Raw genomic sequence first — 19,615 nt, 5'->3', positions numbered from 1 at the left:
GTGCAAATCAATCTCAATGCCCACACATTTCTTAGTAAATTATATTTTAAACAAGATCTTGGGATTTTCTCAACCTTCTAAAATTAGACCCCATAGGTCTTATTTTTTAAAAAAAAAAAAGTAAGTTCATTGATTTTAGAGAGAGAGAAAGGGAAAGAGAAACATCAATGTGAGAGAGCAACATCGGTGGGTTGCCTCCTGTACGCACCCCAACCAGGGATCAAACCCACCACCCAGGTATGTGCCATGACCGGAAATCAAACATGCAACCACGTGATGTATGGATGATGCTTTGATCAGCTGGCCAGGGCACACAAGTCTTATTAAGATGAATCAAATTTTATCAGAAGGAGTTACTACTTTTACGATGAGAAAAACCAAGCTGTGGGCTCTACTTTTAGCCCGGTGGGAACAGCCGCAGACGTCAAGACGTGAGTCTCTCGGGCACCGCCCCACCTTCCCGTCCACAGTTAGACTCTAGCCTCCGGGTCCCAAGCTGCCTGAGCCTGTTTCTTGAGCAAGTCGTCCAGGTGCAGAACGAGTCCCACCTTCTTTTTTATTAGGTGTTGATGTTTCACGTGGATGAACACTGGGTCCATTGTCTTAAAACTACTCGCAGCCCCAGTGCAGGGCTCAGGATCCTAGTAAAGGATTTCACTGCCCTGGAAAGAGCACAGACTTTAGATTTGGAGAAGGCAGGTGTTAGTAAGTTGCCAGGTCTGCCTGGGGCTTGCTCTAAAACCTGGGGCCTCAGCTGACCTCTCTAAGCCTCATCTCTCAAGTGGGGTGAATAATGACAACCATTCGATGGTCGTGAGAATTGAATGAATTGAGAAACATGTTCAGAGTACCTAGAACACTTTAATTATTTTGACACCTCCCTGCTATGGTATGTAAGCGTGTGATGTCGTGAATTTCATTCCCAACCACTGAAAATTACTGTCATTCATCGTTGCGCTGCTTAGCCCCAAATCGTGGCGTCGTCCCAGTTGTATTAGGTATTGAGACCTTAACTGATATTTTTACCTATTTCCTCCACGAAACTTGAGACAGCACCATCATGACTGATTGCCACATTTTGCCCTCTTCATGCGTTTAACAAAACAGGTACTACACCCCAGCAGAATAGTTGATGCAGGTTTAAGGCATTAGATAACCAATTTTATGGAGATTTCCAGAGCAGCAACCACAATATTTTGTCTACTCTGTCTTTCAGGTGAAAAGGCTCTTGTTTCAATTTAACCCAAATCTCAGGCTTCTCTTAAAGAGTTCTTAATTCTATATTTGTTCATTTGTACATCCATTTAGTCAGTGTTTATTGAGTATATTCTATATCCCAAGCATTATTTGTTATTTCAAGAAAATGATTTCCAAAGATCTGAGAATCAGGAGCCAGAAACATCTTCAATAAGCAGACCAGAAGAAATCACAAAACCCGAGAGACCACTGTAGAAAAAGCTCTGGGACATCATGTGTCAGTTGGGACAGGGAGCCCAGGTCTACTGCCGGCAACTGCGCCATGTGACACTGGCATGTCCTTCCAACTCTCCCTTTTAAGTGGACAGCCTTGGAGTTGGAGTAGAGGGTCCTTGTCCCGATTTTAGCCTTTACTCCATTGATAATAGTTTTGGTCTTCAGTGATGCATGCATACCCAAAGCCATCGGAAATGCATAGAAGAGATTGGGGCACAAGTGCCCCAAAAACTCTAGCTGGAAAACACCCCTGTGAAACCTGAATTGCCTAACACTATAAATAGATGCTGTATATGAATTTAGCATTTACTTTATATATTTTAGAGCTGTATTTTAGGTTTCTAAAAACATGAATTTTTTATGGCTTATACATTTTTGTCAGCACAAAATATCCTTCTTTCTTGCAACTAATATTTTTCACATTGAACTCTGTTTTCTCTAACATATTTACTATTCCTATATCATCTGTTTTGTTGTTGTCATTGTTGCTGATCCCTTTGGAAAGGGTTTATTTTTTTAGCACCAGCCTGATTATCTCAGAGACCCTCTGTCACTTACAAGGGAAAAATTCATTTGCATAATCAAAAAAACTGGTGTTTGTTCTAGCTGCTATCATCTTGCTCATTGTTTTCTGTTATACTTATTGCTTGTTTTTAAATGTATTTTCCATTACTTGAATTTCTTTTCCCTTCTCACTATTTGGAAATTACAAGTTTTCTATTCTTTCAAAGTCATCTTGAACTTTTCCCCCCAGCTCTTCATTTAAAAATTTTCACACTTATGGGAAAGTGGCAAAAATAGCATAATGACAACCACACCCTTCGCCTAGACTCACCATTGGTCAGATTTGGTCACATGACTACATAAGCACCCAGGGTCAGATTCTTTGGCCTAGCCATTGGAGAGTAACCTCCAGACCCCCTGAATGCTTCAGCACATGTCTCCTAAAGACAAGAGCATTCTGTGACAGAACCACAACACAATTATCTCACTCAAAAAAGGTCGCATCGATACAGTACTGCTCTCCAGTGTCCATATTTACATGTCTCCAGTTGCCTTTTTAAACAGTAAAGGAACCAACCAAAACAGTTCCCAGCTTTCTTTACCTTTCAGAACATTAGCATTTTTGAAGCATCCAGCCCAGGTGTTTTATGGAATTACCCCTCTGTTTGGATTTGTCTAATTGTCTTCTCCTAAGAACACTCAGTTCGAACATTTTTGACAAGAATACTACACAGGTCACACTGTGCTTGTCACAGTACATCAAACTGGGAGGATGTGAGGTCAGCTTGTCTGTTACTGGCGTTGTTTGAATTGGTCATTTTAGCTAAACTGGAGTTTGCCAGATTTTTTTGTTGTAATAGCGCCTTTCCCCCGTTTCACTAAGTTAGTCTGTGGTGTGACAAGAGACTATTAATATCGTGTTCGACAGCCTTTCACCCAGTGGTTTTATCCTCCATTGGTGATCTGTGCCGTAGTCGATATTTACCAAAGTGGTTACCTCTACCACTTGGGTAGCTGCTGTGCTCCCTGCTTAAAGGTCCCGAGGCGAATGTCACCTCCCCCAGACACGCCCCCTCAACCCCTATCTCACACAGATGCCTCTTTCCTGGAACCCACACAACCTGACACCGCAGGACCCACCCCACAGAAGGCAGGTCTGCTGGTAGGTGTCTCCCAGAGTTGGTAGGTTGCAAGCTCCTCTCCAGGGGAATTCACCCTCTCCCCAGCCTCAGGTTTGTTGTTGGTTCTGTGGTGGTTCTTAAATTTCATTGGGTTTAATATCACTCTGTACTCATGGACTCTTTTTTTTTAAAGCATTTTGGAAAAAAAAGTGTTATAACTCATTTATAGTTGGTATTTCTTGAAGGTCCAGTGACCTCAAACGTGGTGAGTGAACATGCTCCCACTAAGCTTGACTCCTGGGGTCCTTTGGCACACCCCATCAGTTTTTAGTGCTTGATTTCTGACAAAAGGTGCTGCAGGTTTACCTTGTCCTTTTCCTGTCCAAAACCTGGACCCAGCCACGCCCTCCAGGAAGCCTGGTCCTTTCAGTGGTGAGTGTTGTTCAGACAGCAAGTTCATCTAGGTGAGCCCACTGCTGCTGGACCCCTGGGAAGACAGAACCAAGAAATATATGTGTTTTAATCCTAAATCCGTACCGAAACCCCCATTTTAATCCCTAACCACAGAATTCTTCTCCTCCACCCACTCCATATTGGTGTCTTCCTTCTACCATAGTAGGAGTACTGGTTTCCAACACCTTCGGTGGGGACTCATTTGCTCAGTCCCGCCGAGCACACAGAACCACTGCATGGTTACTATCCCATACTAGTTCCAACAGCAAACTCACTCAGTTAAGTTCAAGGTTTCTTTGTCATTTTTTGTTGTTGTTTTCAGAATATACTGCACAGAACATAGAAAATTTAAGTGCTTAGATTACTCGGATTGTTTTTTCATTTGGTCCTATTTTTGTTTAAAGTGAGTTCTCCCTCTTATTTGTTGATTCAATTTTAATTTTTGAATGTGTGGACTATGAACAAGGTTAAAACAGCAGAATGCACATTCATTTTAAGTGCACATAAAATTATTCATGAAGCAAGACCATATGTTATGCCATAAAATGTCTCAACAAGATTAAAAGAATTTAAATCATGCATAGTATGTCCTGATCACAGTGGTTTTCAATTAGCAATCAATAGTATAAACATCTCTAGAATACCTAAATATTTGTAAGTTAAAAAACACAAATACTCTGTAAGTCAAAGAAGAAACTACAAAGGAGATTAAAAACTACAAAGAAAATTAGAAAAAAATGGATAAAAATGAAAACACTGTTGAAATTGGTGGGATGCAGTAGAGAAATTTAAGTGCTTTCATTAGAAAAGTGAAAAATTTAAGCTCAGTGGCCTAAGTTTCCACATCAAAAAGCAAAAAATCAAACCAAATTAAACCCAAAATATGTGGAAACAATAAGGTAATAAAGATGAGAGCAGAAATCAATGAAATAGGAAACAGAAAAACAATAGAGAAATCAATAAAACCAAAAGTTGGTTAGTAGAAAAAAGCAATGAAAATGATAAGTCTCTAGCTATACTGGCTACAACAATCAGAGAACTCAAATTGTAAATTCCAGGAGTGGAATGAGGGACATTAATATAGGCCTTACATACATTAAAAGGTTAATAAGGGGATATTTTAACAGTTTTATGCCAATAAGTTAGACACCTTAGAGGAAATGGGAAATTTTCCTGATAGAAGAAAACTAAAATTGACACATTGAAAAAGTTGAACTTTAATTAAAAACATTTCAGCCCTGGCTGGTGTAGCTCAGTGGATTGAGCCTGGGCCTGCAAACCAGAGGATTGCGATTCGATTCCCAGTCAGGGCACATGCCTGGGTTGCAGGCCAGTTCCCACAGGGGACACATGAGAGGCAACCATACATTGATATTTCTCTCCCTCTCTCTTTCCCTTCCCCTCTAGAGATAAATAAATAAAATCTTTAAAAAAAGTGTCAATACTAAATGCAGTGTGGTGGCCTGGATTGGATCCTAAGAAAACATTTGTGGAAAAACTGGTAAAATTTGTATGAATTTTAGAGTTTAGGTAATAGTATTTTACCGGTGTTAACTTCTTAGTTTTGACAAATATGTATACACATACACACACACACACACACCTGAGGGGAAACTGGGTGAAGGGTATATAGGAACTCTCTGTACCATATTACCAACTTTTATATTTTTATTTTAAAAATGAAATAATAAAAATTTTATTTAAAATCAACAACAATGTGACTCCCCCCCACCGCTACCCAAGAAGAAACCTTCAGACCCAGATAGCATCACTGATGAACTGTATCAAACACTCATGGAACAAATAATACTAACCCTACTTGAACTCTCTCAGAAAATAGGAGAGGAGGAAAATGTTTGCAACTTGATTGATTAAACCAGTATTTCTTTGGTACCAAAACCAGAGAAAAACACTGTAAGAAAAGAAAACTACAGAGCAATATCCGTCATGAACATACAAGATGCAAATTTTTTTTTTAAAATATTGTAAATAGCCCTGGCTGGTGTGGCTCAGTGGGTTGAGTGCAGGCCTGTGAACCACACGATCACGGTTCAATTCCCAGTCAGGGCACATGCCTGGGTTGCGGGCCGGTTCCCAGCGGGGGACTCATGGGAAACAACCATGCATTGATATTTCTCTCCTTCTCTCCTTCCCTTCCTCTCTAAAGATAAATAAATAACATCTTTAAAATATATATATATATTGTAAATAGAATGTAGCAATATATGAAAATGATAATATATCACAACCAAGTAGGGCTTATCTTAGGAATACATAGCTGGTTTAATGTTCAAACATCAAATTAATTCACCATATTAACAGAATGAATGAGAGAACCATATAATTCAACCCATGCACACACATAGACAAAGCACTCGACAGACTTTAATACCCAGTCATAAAATCTCAGTGAAATAGAAATAAAAAGGAACTTCTTCACTGTGTTAGGAGTCATCTGAAAAACTTACAGCTGAGAATGTACCTAATGGTGAAACACCCTAAGATTGAGAACAAGACAAGAATATCTGTCCTCACTGCCTTTAGTCAACATTGTGCTAAAGCAATTAAAAGAAGTGATATAGATCAGAAATTAGGAAGTAAACCTATATTTGTTTGCAGAAAGCATGATCTATATAAAAATAATTTCACTAAACAAAAAAGTTACTATAATAATTGAGTGAGCCCTGGCTGGTGTAGCTCAGTGGATTGAGCACGAGCCTGCGAACCACACGATCTTGGTTTGATTCCCAGTCAGGGCACATGCCTGTGCTGCAGGCCAGTTCCCAGCAGGGGACTCACGAGAGGCAACCATACATTGATATTTCTCTCCTTCTCTCCTTCCCTTCCCCTCTAAAGATAGATAAATAAATGAAAATTAAAAAATAAATAAATAATTGAGTGAGGTTGCAGAATACAAGGTCAACATACAAAAATCCTATTTTTATGTACTAGCAGCCAAAAAAATAGTAATTGAAATTAAAGTATCAATTAAAACAGAACCCAAAATCATGAAATGGTAATGGACAAATTTTAAAATATGTTATTAGACCTGTATGTTGAAAACTACAAAACATTATGGAGAGAAATTTAATAAAACCTAAAGAAATAGAAAAATACACCATGTTGATGGATCAGAACACTCAGTATTTTTAAGATGTCAATTTTTCCCTAAATGACATGTAGATTCAATTCGATTCCAAGCATAGTTAAAATTGATTCTAAAATGATATGCAAATAAAAGGAACTAACATAACCTACTATCAAAATTTACTAGAAAGCTAAAATAACCAAACCACTGTGGTTTTGGCAGAAGGACAAACATACAGATGAATGAAACAGACTAGATAGTTCAATAATAGACCCACAGTTTTATGCTCAGTTATTTTCTGGCAAATGTGCTAAGGTAATTCAATGGGGAAAAGAGAATCTTCTCAACAGATGGTTCCAAAACCCTTATGAGAAAAATAAAGGTGAATCTTGACACTTACCCCACTCCATAAAAATAATTAAAAATAGGTCTAGACTTAAATGCAGAAGCTAAAATTCACTGTTCTTCAGGGTTTCCTTGCAGCTGCCTTCTGAGCCTACAGGTGCCACCGCCTTCCCTAACTCAGTGGCACCACCAGCTCCGGGACCTCCAGCTGATAGAGGGCACTGGGCCCTTTACCCCAGTAATCTCACCGGGCATCCAGGCCTCCCTCTCCACTTTGGACAGGGACAGATGGTGCTCGGAAAAGCTGTAGAGCTCAGATGGGCCTCACTTCTGCGGGTGGGCAGCTGGGCGTTTTCCTTTTCCCACAGTGGGAATACGGGTGGGACGATCAATCTTGGGTCCAGGTAATGGGGCCATCTCACTGGAGTTAAGGCCCGTCAGCTCTGGGGCCCACATTTTGACATAATGCTAATTCTAATAGTACCAGGAACTCAGCTGTCCACTGAATTTATTCGCAGAAAATTAATTGCATGGCATTTGTAAACAAGACTCCTTATACAGATGAAAATATGATTTCCCATTCAGTTCTTTATATAATGCATAAAGGGCACCTTTAACCCTTAAATTCAGAATATTTAATAGATAGTGTTGGATAAGCCCAGTAAGGCTTTCTTGGAGATTTTCTTTGGAGATTTTGTACGCAGAGAATAAGCAGAGCGGAATTACTGCCGAGTCCCTCTGTCTTCCCTCCATACCCGGCGAGGCCAGACCTGTCCACTTCTCCCAGCTCCCTGGAAGAGCTCAAAATGGGGGTAGTGGTAAGGCTGATGCTTGCCATGTCCTGGGCGCTGTTCTGAGAACTATATGCCGAGTCTCCCCTTTAAGAGAACACGTGTCTCCTTTGCAGTTGTGAAGACGATCTCTCCGAAGACAGAGAGGAGCTTCTGCACGGGATTTCGGAGCTGGACGTCAGCAACTCGGATTGTTTCCCGTCCCAGCTGCTAGTGCACGGGGCTTTAGCCTTTCCCCTGGGGTTAGATACCTACCACGGCTGTGTGATAGCGGCTGCCCGCTATGGCCGGGGCCGGGTGGTCGTGATGGGCCACAAGGCCTTATTCACCGTGAGTAAGCTGGGCCCCTTTCTGCTCAATGCTGTGCGCTGGCTGGACGCTGGCCGCCGAGGCAAGATCGTGGTGCAGACGGAACTGAGGACAATGAGCGGCCTGCTCGCGGTGGGGGGCATAGACACCAGCGTGGAGCCCCATCTGACCAGTGACGCCAGTGTCTACTGCTTCGAGCCCATGAATGACGTGGGAGTCAAGGAGCTGCAGGAGTTCGTAGCCGAGGGCGGCGGACTGTTCGTCGCAGCCCAAGCCTGGTGGTGGGCCTTCAAGAACCCCGGAGTGTCCCCTCTGGCTCGCTTCCCAGGGAACCTCCTCCTCAACCCCTTCGGCATCAGCATCACGAGCCAGAGCCTCAACCCAGGGCCCTTCCGTACTCCGAAAGCCGGAGTCAGGACCTACCACTTCCGCTCCACCCTGGCCGAGTTCCAGGTTATAATGGGCAGGAAGAGGGGGAACGTGGAAAAGGGGTGGCTGGCGAAGCTGGGGCCCGACGGCGCCGCCTTCCTGCAGATCCCCGCGGAGGAGGTCCCGGCCTACATGTCTGTGCATCGGCTCCTGCGGAAGCTGCTGAGTCGGTACCGGCTCCCCGTGGCCACCCGGGAGAACCCAGTCATCAATGACTGCTGCAGGGGTGCCATGCTGTCCCTGGCCACAGGTCTGGCCCACTCCGGGAGTGACCTCTCTCTGTTGGTCCCAGAAATTGAAGACATCTACAGCAGCTCCTATCTGCGCCCCTTGGAATCTCCTATCACTGTTGAAGTCAACTGCAACAATCCAGGTGTGGAATGAGGGGTGGGAGCTGAGTAATGGGGTACCTGGGGGCCTCGGGAGTGATGACTTAGCTCATTCAGGGACCTGATCACCTCCAAGAGGCCACGTGCACCCTTTGCTATGCGCTTTTAAGGAGAGAGGGGTTGGGGCATTAGGTAAGTTTGGGAGAGTGGAGTCAGGGCAGTGTGGAGGGGGTAGGATGTACAGAGCTCATGGAGGGCGGTGGAGATGCTGGTGGAGATGGAATCATAGAGATGGAGGAAGAATGACATCTGTCCTCCTGTGCTTCTGACAGGCACCCGGTATTGCTGGATGAGCACCGGGCTCTACATACCTTCCAGGCAAATTATCGAGGTCTCACTGCCTGAAGCAGCTGCCTCCGCAGACCTGAAGGTAAGGCCCCGCCCCTCTCCCCAGGAACCAGAGAACCCAAACGTTCTTGCTTTCACACCAGGCATCTTCCTTGATCCTCATAAGAACCCTACTGGAATCTGGGGGGTGTGCTTGTACCCCTATTTTAAGAGTCAGGCAGCTAATTGATTGACTGAAATGTATAGGCCTGATGCATTTCCGAGCCTAGGACTCAGACCTAACCACCTCCTTGCACTGAAGCTTTGTGTGTCTCACTGAGGGTATGGAGTAGGGACTAGGAAAGGGGCCACAGGAAGTGGTATTCAGTAAACCTTAGTTCACTTGCCATCCCATTCACATCTCCCACCGTAGCTCAGGCCTTTCCCACTCCGCCTTCTTCCTGGGATGCCAAAGACTGTTCCTTGTTGTCCCCATGCCCCTTCAGCTCTGTCACTTGCACACACACAGACACACACACACACGTGTCACAAATTAAGTTGCCATACTGCTCTATGTCCCTTGAGAGTGGCTGTGACAGGACCTATTCTGTGCCTGCATCTATCCTGAAACTCCATTAGCATAAACCCCCCGAAAACAATCTCATGATTCCACTGAGGACAAGGGTCGCTCCACTGGCTCAGGAAGGGGACCTTGGCAATCAGAGGAACTGACAGCCCTCCACGACACCAGCTGCTCACACAGCCCCACACTGGGTCTCCTCTCAAGTCACCAAAAGGATGGATGCCCTCCACCCCATTAGCAACACCACAGTCCCCACCGTGGGACAGACACGCCGGGATTCTTCTGTCTGCCATGGACACACACAGGGACCCTCAGAATTAGCCTCTGGTTACACCTGTGCCCCTCACATCAGTGTGTCAGCATCACCCTGGTGGAGCTGTTTGATCCCCAGGGGGGATATTTACACACCATTCGGTTCGTACCACCAGATGCAGGTTTAACACACACGTTCCCAGATGGGAGGAAGGCTGGCGTCACAGGCCCCGTGCCCTTCCTCTCCCCACCTCATGGCACGCACTCTGAGGTGGCTTCATGGGGGGATCTCTCTGCTCCAGGTGCAGATTGGCTGCCACACTGACGACCTGACCAGGGCCAGCAAGCTGTTCCGCGGTCCACTGGTGATCAACCGGTGCTGCCTGGATAAGCCCACGAAGTCCATCACTTGCCTCTGGGGTGGCCTGCTGTACATCATCGTGCCTCAGAGCAGCAAGCTGGGTTCCGTGCCCATCACAGTGAAGGGGGCTGTGCATGCTCCGTGCTACAAGCTGGGTGAGTGGGAGCTGTGGAGTAAACCCTGGGGCTGGGAGAGCAGGGGGAGAGGAGGCCACTGGAGGCCACTGGGGCTGTTTGGTGCAGGAGGAGAGAGATTCAGATTGGAGGAAGGGAGAGAAGTAAACCTCCTTAGATCCAGCTTTGGGGCCAAGGAGAAAGACCAAACCCCATCCATGGGGACATCACAGATGAAGGGTAGAGAGGAGGCCATGGTTGTTCATGACCTTGGTGTTTCTCTCCCGGGGTTCAAGTTATATGTTTTGACCCAAGAAAAATGGAAAGATTGTTTCAAGCCCATGGCCTCTCTCCCCAGGGGAGACAACCCACGCGGAGTGGAAGAGGCGTGTCCAGGAGAATCCAGGCCCCTGGGGAGAGCTGGCTACGGACAACATCATCCTGACGGTGCCAACTGCCAACCTCCGCACCCTGGACAACCCCGAGCCACTGCTCCGCCTCTGGGACGAGGTGATGCAGGCTGTGGCTCGGCTGGGGGCCGAGCCCTTCCCCTTGCGGCTGCCGCAAAGGATCGTGGCTGACGTGCAGATCTCAGTAGGTGGGTGCCCTAGTCCTGTGGCCCTGTGTGCACACTATCCCTGGGGGTGGGGGGGCTGCCTTCCCTCAACGGCCATGCTGTGGGCAGCCAGCAGGGCAAAAATGCTTTTCTAGCAAGACAGAGAAGATGTAACCCTTGGTATTAAATGGAAAGGAAAGGGGGTATTTTAAAAAAAAACCCACACTTGGCAACTTCCTTTCACAAAAAATTAGAAATTACCTGAATGGCCAACAATCATGGAATGGTTAAGTGACGTATTGTGTGTACCCTCGATACACACGGAGGGAGAAACTTTGATGGCGCCTTGCCAGTGGGCCTAGAGGCCTAACAAACCGAGGGGGGGCGGTGCCTATGGACATACAGGAACCACAGACCTCACTCTAGCTGACATAGGCGATCACTAGAAAGTAACGTCAATGTGCGCAACCCCACATCTAAAGAATGAGAGGGGAACACCCTCAGTGAGTTCTTCATTTTGAAAAAGAGCATAATGACAGAGGTCCACATGGACAGGGCACTCTCATGAAAACAAGTGAATAGTCACATGAAGAGCGAGTTGCGATGCTGTGTCACCGCCCATGAGCAAGCACACGCCCTCGGGTCAGAGTGAGGATGAAGGCATGGTTAGTATGGAATGAGAGGACAAAGAGGAAAGCCCAGGAAGGCATGGGTTGGATTGGCCTCTGAGTAGCATAGGACTCTGGAAGTCGTTGGGGCTACTGGGTGCTTTTGGAGAGAACCCGGAGAAGGATTCCGCAAGGTGCGTGCAGAGCACGCTAACCCTCTCTCCCTCCCTGCTCTGGTTCGCAGGCTGGATGCACGCAGGATACCCCATCATGTGCCACCTGGAGTCAGTGCAAGAGCTCATCAACGAGAAGCTCATCCGAACCAAGGGGCTGTGGGGCCCCATCCACGAGCTCGGCCGCAACCAGCAGCGGCAGGAGTGGGAGTTCCCCCCGCACACCACTGAGGCCACCTGCAACCTGTGGTGTGTTTACGTGCACGAGACGGTCTTGGGCATTCCCCGGAGCCGTGCCAACATCGCCCTGTGGCCCCCCGTTCGGGAGAAGAGAGTCAGAATCTACCTGAGCAAGGGTCCCCATGTGAAGAACTGGAATGCGTGGACAGCACTGGAAACATACCTACAGGTAGATTGGCAAAAATGGGGAGCGATGGGAGCCCCCCTCTGTAGGATACCAGAGCATCATTGTTCGGTGACGGTCTTATAACCCACTAGACCTGTCTCCCACACTAGGCCTCAGAAGCCCCTGACAAAGCCCAACTGTGACAGTCCCATTAGATTATGCCTCAGTGCATCCCTTTTCATGACCCTAAGTGGGCTTCACTGCCTCAGCCCCACCACACCCTAACCCCACGATCTTGAAGGGATGCATGAGGATAGACAGAAAGCACTGAGAAAGGTGAGAACCTGGCAGAGACACAGTAGTGCTATGAATACAGTGGCTCTCACTGGCATTGGACCCACACATAACTGAGACTGAAGCCAAACTATGCTGTTTAGTAACTATCTAAAACCAAACAGCACTCCCAACCCCACCCCCACACATACACACACATGCAATATGGGGTGGGGCCTATTGCTTTTTCCTCCGATGAGTGCACCATCTTCTCATTTTGACTTGGCTAGGCCTCCATTGCCCCACCTTACAGGCAACCAGCATCCCCCACAGCCTGGATGTGGAGGTTGCCTTTGCCTCGCATCATTATTCAGGCCCCCAGTTCTTCCCTGAGTCCCTGCATTAGTTCCTAGCTCACTGCGTCGAGCGTCATCCCCTCAGGTCCCGGAACTTAATTACAGGCCAGGCCTACTGCATTCCAGTTCTTCCACCTGCTCGAGTCCCCGTGTCCATTCCCACGGCCATGGGAAGGACAGCGACACTGCCAGGGGACTCTACTGATACCAGTCATTGGGGCCACTTCGCCCTGGGGACAGAAGTGCCTCCTCCGTGAAATAAAGCTGAGGCTGTTCTAGGGAAGTGCTAATATCCCTTTTAATGCTAAAGCTCCATAACCCAACCTAACTCAGCCTATTTCCAATGGCCTACAATTATGTTTTACTCTAAATCCTAGCTGCCGAGACTATGACATACATAGTCTTCTGCTTCTCCTGGAATCATTTTTTCCCCCAAGGGCCATTTCAGTGGCCTTGAAAATTGACAGAAACCTATGGTTAATGAGGATTATATCAGGGTAGGCCTAGGAGTTCCCCAAATATTGGGGTTTAACATTACAACTATGGAAGATAAGAGAATTTTGTCACTTCAGCCCATTTTAAGTCCTTGTGTACTGTCTTGTCACCACTGTCACAGTCTAGTGAGATACATGAATGATGACATTGGTGGTAAATACTGACGATACTCACTGCAGTTATTACCACAGTCATCATTTCTGGAGTGTCTGCTCTGTGCTGAGCACTGTGCTTGCTGAGAGGCCCTTCTTAATGATCCGAACGTCAGAGAGTAGGGCACGAGGCCAGCGGGCAAACAGGAGAGTGGGTCCGTCTTAGCTGGGAGACTAGTATGTTTAAGGAGTTCGGTGCATTAAGTTCATTAATTAGAGTGGTTTGGGGTAGACCAGATGTCTCATTCTGCCCCTTCTTTCTCTTTCCAGCTACAGGAAGCCTTTGGTTGGGAGCCATTCATCCGCCTCTTTGCCGAGTACCGGAACCAGACCAACTTGCCCACAGACAATGTTGACAAAATGAATCTGTGGGTGAAGATGTTCTCCCACCAAGTGCAGAAGAATCTGGCTCCCTTCTTCGAGGCCTGGGCCTGGCCTATCCAGAAGGAAGTGGCTACCAGCCTGGCCTATCTGCCCGAATGGAAGGAAAATATTATGAAATTGTACCTCCTCACACAGATGTAAGGAGTGCCCAGCAAGGTGGCAGGTAGAGAGGTCCGGGGAGGCAGGCAGAGATGGGGATTCATTCCTCGACCTCTGTCTCTTAGGGTTCTAGCCTTGTCCTCTGGGCTCACAGCCCTTTTATCTTATAACCTAGTTCTCTTCAGAAAGTGGGTTAAGAACACAGTGAGAAAGTGCAGTGGGGCAGGCCTTCTGTGTGTGAGTCTTGTTACTCAGCCCTCAGCTCTCAGATTTCCCCCTGACCCTGTTCGGGCCCATTCTGAGAGCTGTGGCCCTTGGGTCTGTGCCAGCCCTTGGTTCACCACCACGGCTTGTAGACCACAGAGAGTAATTCTCGTCCTGAGGGCGAGTAATTCTCGTCCTGACATCCTGAGGGCTTGCTAGGCTTTAATGTTTGATGAGTTATTCCAGAAACCCCAACTGTAGGACCCAACTGAAACAAATTTACCATGAATTCCCCAGTGACTCACATATTTTGTGTCTCGGGTAGTTTTCCAAGAGCTTAAATAGCAGTCTGGTGCAATGCAGCCGATAGCTAGAGTTAGCACTTAGGAGAGTCATTTTGTTTCAGTACGGCCATTTCTCTGTGTATGAGATAAAAATAAAATTTCCTGCCCCGTGGAGCTGTCGTAGAGACTCAGATGGGTAGTTCTGAAGAGGCTTGTGAAGACAGTGCCTGCTCTCTAAGGCGCTGCTTTATTTTATGCTGGTTCACAAGGCAGTGAGCTGATTACTTCCCACAGCCTCGAGGTGAAGACCATCACCTCTCTCAGTGGCTGCCCAGTGTCCAAATCCTGGTTCTTTCACCAGTTAGCTGTATGACCCTGGGCAAATTCCTTAGCTTCTCTGTGACTCAGTTTCCTCATCTCTAAAATGGGATCTGTTTCATAGGATTATTGTGATGATTACATTTTTGTGCCTCTAAGTGCAATGAGAACAGTAGCTGGCAGTGAGTAGGTACAGAGACAGTGTCTGCTGCCATTGCTAATATCCAGTTCACTCACTACCAGTGGAGAGCTAGACTTCACTTTTAGGTGGCTTTTATAGAAGCGGTATCATCTCTCAAATGCCATCCCACACTTCCTACACCGCCTCCGGAAGGAGCCTGGCAGGCTGCCTTACAATCTAAAGGCACAACTCCAAATTCACAGGGTTTTCAAAGCTTCTTAGGCTTTGGTCTCTTCATTCAATTCCATCGTTGAGGGAGAATTCCTTCTTTGATTAAATCAAGAGTGGCGGTCCCTTGAAAACCCAGAACAATTCCACAAGGGTGCTTGTCCCTAGCACACAGTGGGCATCCGGCTCAGTGATGGTGTCTGTATTTCTACCACTGTCAAGAGTTATGTACTAGTTGAGAAGAGAAAGTTCACACACATTTAGAAATCTTTCTTTTGGAAGCGGAGAACTAGATATAGAATACTCGATTTTTATTTAATTACAACACATTCAAAGATTTTCTTAAATTTTCTTCTAATCGTTTCCAGAAGCCCCCATTTCTTTGTAGTTTCAACAAGAGTGGGGGTCCACGATTAATGTTGTGTACACCTGGCCAGTTCCCTTTCAGTTCACTTCTTTTTATTTAGGTTTTTTTAAAAAGATTTTATTTATTTATCTTTAGAAGGGAAGGGAAGGAGAGAAATATCAATGTATGGTTGCCTCTCGTGAGTCCCCTGCTGGGAACTAGCCTGCAACCCAGGCATGTGCCCTGACTGGGAATCGAACCGCGATCGTGTGGTCCGCAGGCCCGCGCTCAATCCACTGAGCCACACCAGCCAGGGCAGTTTTAGTTTTTTTTACTACAGCATTATTGGAAATTGGGTAAGGGCAGAGACAATAAGATTTGACCGAGGTAATGTTTGTCTTTGGATTTTTTTTGTCCTTCCATTTCTCAATCATAGAATTATTTACCCTTATTCCATAAATATCTTTCAGCTAGGTGCTTTAAATATAGATGTTGAATATTCATTCAACCTTTAAAATAATTGCTGCCAATTAGTCGGATGTTGAGTATGTGCCAAGCATTGGACTGGTTCCTTTTTATAGACTCTTTCATTTAATCTTCACAATAATTTTATGAGATGGAAATTTACGGCTCCCTTTTAGGCACTGAGCCGACTGAATTTTATGGAGGGCAACTGAAGTGCCTGAGGCTACGTTGCCAGGTAGGGGTGGAACTGGGACTTGAACCTGGGCACTCTGATTACAGTAGAGGTGTTAGTCACTACAGTTCTTTGGATAACCAAATAAATGAGTAAATGAAGAAACCAACCAGCAAATAGAAGGGTCTTTATGTCCCTACTGGCCAGCACTTTGGCTGCTTGTCCTAACCCCTCATCTAATTTTAGCAGAACAAAAAGCCTCGTTGTTTATTCTAAATTCCAGTTCAAAGGAAGAATTTGAGGTAGGCTCCTGAAGGCTCCCCAGCAGACAGAGCTGGGATGATTCCTTTAGAGTCATCCAAGTCCTTTTAGGGTGCGGGTCATTCAAGTTCCAGTCATTCCCTCTAGGGCACCATGACAGCATTCTACTAGTTTACTGGATTTTGAATAATGGGCTATTTTGGTCAAGTGTCTGAGCACCCCCACCTCCAAAGTCCCAGACATTGCATGTTCTCCAAGAAAATTAGATCCTCAGTCATTTGGGATAATATTTGTATCTATTCTTGCCCTCTTTAATCCATTCGCAGCAGTATAGCCCTGGGGATGTTTTACAAATGTAAAGCTATCCATGGTGTCTCCCTGTTGAAAAGCTTCTAGCAGTACTTTGAATTTAAGATGATGAACTGACCATATAAGTTTACCTCCCCTCCTTCTCCAGGCCCCACTGAAATCGAAGTCAAGAAATGCAAAAAAAAAACCAGCTTGGCAAAGAAAACTGAAGGCATTTGGTTATGAGTGAAGAAGACCGTGGCACATTTCTGGAAGAGAGAATGTGGATGAAGCATGAAAAAGAATGAAAGAGAGAAGGTACCTTTCATACAGAGTATAAGCTGATCTCACAACCTAACCCAGAGAGACTCGGGCATCTGAAAAATCTATCTGCTAAAGAATTACACTAGTTGTAGAACTGAACCCCATCCCGCTCTACCCCATCCCTTGTGCATAGAATACAGGCAGTCAGTTACTGGTACCAGTGAAAAATCTGTTGTTGCCGTTGTTGTTATTCTTGTTGTTGTTTTTATAAAGGAATTGAATAAACTGCCTGGGGAGAGGGAGGAGTTGGTGCTCCAGAACAAAATTTCTCTTTTTGTGGGAATAAGTGGCCCCCTAGCCTATCAGCTAATTCTCTGATGGTTGAAGTAACCCCTACTCAAGTGACAAAATGTTAGCAATCATAGAAGAGACTTAATGGAAAAACACACCAAACCATACAGTGGAAGAGGAAACCTACACCAACTCCTATAAAAATCAACAGTTAATATTGATGCTCAAATGCAAACAGCCAGCTAGGAATTCCCAGACATTGAACACTGAGGGGAAGGGGCAGGCGGGGAGGGAGGACCCGGGGAGAAGCATGTAAGGAAAAGAATTAGAACTACCAATTAGAATTAGGAGATTTGAAAACTATAATAAATTCTGGAGAAAACTTAGTTAAAATGGGAAAAGTAACTTTAAAAATCTAGCTGTATCTTCAGAGAGAGCTGAGGTATATATGTAAGATGAAAATAGGATATTACAAAGAAAAGAAAAACTCTGAGAACCAGGAGAGCCCTTTGAAAGTGAGGTAAGATTGCCAAAAATACTCCATAGGTAGGCTAGAAAATAAGTTGAGGGTATCTCCCTAGATATAGAGCAAGAAGAAAGTACAGACAATATGAAGAAAAGAAAGAGACTTAGACAATTAATATCTAACCATTAGGAATTTCTGAAAGAGAAGACAGAAAAATATAAGTGAAGGAAAAAAAATGATTGAAAATCAGAGAGAACTAAGTCTCCAGATCCAGGGGGGGCCCAAAGAACCTACATCGAACACAGTCTTGTGAAATTTTGGAATTAAGGATAGAAGGAAGATATTAAAAGTGCCCACAGAGAAAATAAAATTAGGTCATCATAATTAGCTCAGCTGAAAAGGGATGAGAAATAGACTGGCAGCAGATTTTTCATGAGCAACACTGGAAGCTAGCAGCCAATGGAGCAATATCTTCACATATCTTATTTTAAAAAGTATCCCCAGAATTCCATAGCAAGCCAAGTTATCCAGTCAAGGTGAAACAGATATTTTCTGACATGCAAGTTTTCAGAAAGTCTAGCTTCTTTGCACCCTTACTGAGGAAGTAGCTGGAGGAAGTTCCCCAGCAAAATGAGGATGAGAACCAGGAGAGAAGAATAAGTAGGATCCAGAAGACGATGTATCTTACCCAGGATATGTCACTCCAGAGTGACACCTATCCAGCAGGATGTCTCACTCTAGAGTGACCCTGAGTTCAGCTGTGAGTACAGTCTCAGGCATGCTGGAAGGAGTACGCATTCTGTGCCACAGATAGTATCACTGAGAAGCTGGAAGGTTTGAGAATATGGACAAAGTACACTGTTTAGTCAACAGAAAACAAAACAGAAGAAATGTGAGTCCATGTATGAAAAGACAATAAAAATACTCATGGAATGTAAGAAGAGATTTGGTTTGATGTTGGCGGTAGGTATATTTCCTTTCAAGTGCCCCAAGCCTGACATTGGATGTATATGGAAGAAAATGTTCTAGTTTCTACTTGACCCTCAGTAAACAGTATTTGCATAGCCAAAGTAATGTAGATGCTATTTATTGGCACTTAGTGTTCTGATCAGCCTATAGACAAAACATGAAAGGTTTACTTTTTTATTCAGAAATGAAAGTAATTAATCCTGATGAGTTAAGGAAAAAAAGATGGGAAAGAGGTTGAGAACCAGCTGTGGGAAGAGGTGGAAGGAAGAGGAGGGCTACTTGTGCATTTAAAGTGAGGACAAAAAAGGAAGTCTACAGTTTATGGAATAAAAACTGGAGGATGGGTATGCTGTTCAAAGCTAAAAGTCAAACCAACAGAAGTATTAAAAGTGGTATCTATCAAAATTTTGGGGAAGGAAAGGAGGAGAACAGTGCAAGTTAAATTCTTATCTTTTGTAATGGTGTATTATTAAAAACTGTCTAAAGTTAATATGCCAAGAAATTATTGTTCAAACATTATTTAAAGTTAGAAAGTTAGTTAGCAGAACATCTAAATATAGAAACTGTTAAGTGCATTGCCTCTAGGGAACGGGACTAGGGTTAAAAAGGGTGGAGTGGGGAACTGTGTTTTTCATTTCAAGTTCTCTGTACTATTTAATTTTTTACCTTGTGCATGCATTACTTGGAAAAATTTCTAATAAACTCAAATAAAAATCCTTCAGTGGCTTCATACCAACTAAGACACCATCCAACTAAAACCCTTAAAATGGCTTTTAAGATCCTTACGTGTTTGGAGCCCGGCCCCACCCCCCCACCCCCCTGCCGATGTGTCCAGGCTCATCGGATCTCCCCATCACACTCCAGGTCTCACCACAGGAACTTCCTGTGACTGTTCAAACCCACTTCACCTTGCTTCTGCAGGTGTTCCCCAGGAAGCAAGGCCTGCCCCTGATCTCGCCGTGAGTCTGGTGGTAAAGCTCACTGCCTAGCAGGTTTTCCATACTGGTTGAGTGAATGA

The 19,615-nt window shown here is 45.1% G+C and overlaps 1 protein-coding gene across 3 annotated transcripts in view; it reads left to right on the top strand.

Moving 5' to 3' along the window:
* Window positions 1–19,313, top strand: part of TCAF1 (TRPM8 channel associated factor 1) — a 43,304-nt gene extending 23,991 nt beyond the window's left edge. For all 3 annotated transcript variants that reach the window (XM_037052890.1, XM_037052891.1, XM_037052889.1), the window contains exons 3-9: window positions 7,892–8,886; window positions 9,175–9,272; window positions 10,307–10,520; window positions 10,837–11,076; window positions 11,887–12,224; window positions 13,708–13,958; window positions 16,777–19,313. In XM_037052890.1, the coding sequence (XP_036908785.1) occupies window positions 7,892–8,886; window positions 9,175–9,272; window positions 10,307–10,520; window positions 10,837–11,076; window positions 11,887–12,224; window positions 13,708–13,958; window positions 16,777–16,786 (2,146 nt within the window). In that variant the 3' untranslated portion in view covers window positions 16,787–19,313. The remainder of the gene's footprint in view (window positions 1–7,891; window positions 8,887–9,174; window positions 9,273–10,306; window positions 10,521–10,836; window positions 11,077–11,886; window positions 12,225–13,707; window positions 13,959–16,776) is intronic.
* The last annotated feature ends 302 nt before the right edge of the window (window positions 19,314–19,615 follow it).

Source organism: Sturnira hondurensis, unplaced genomic scaffold (genome assembly GCF_014824575.4).
Source record: "Sturnira hondurensis isolate 20B ecotype Veracruz unplaced genomic scaffold, ASM1482457v3 Scaffold0007773, whole genome shotgun sequence".
Taxonomy (NCBI): domain Eukaryota; kingdom Metazoa; phylum Chordata; class Mammalia; order Chiroptera; family Phyllostomidae; genus Sturnira; species Sturnira hondurensis.
This window is presented reverse-complemented; position numbering and strand designations above follow the sequence as displayed.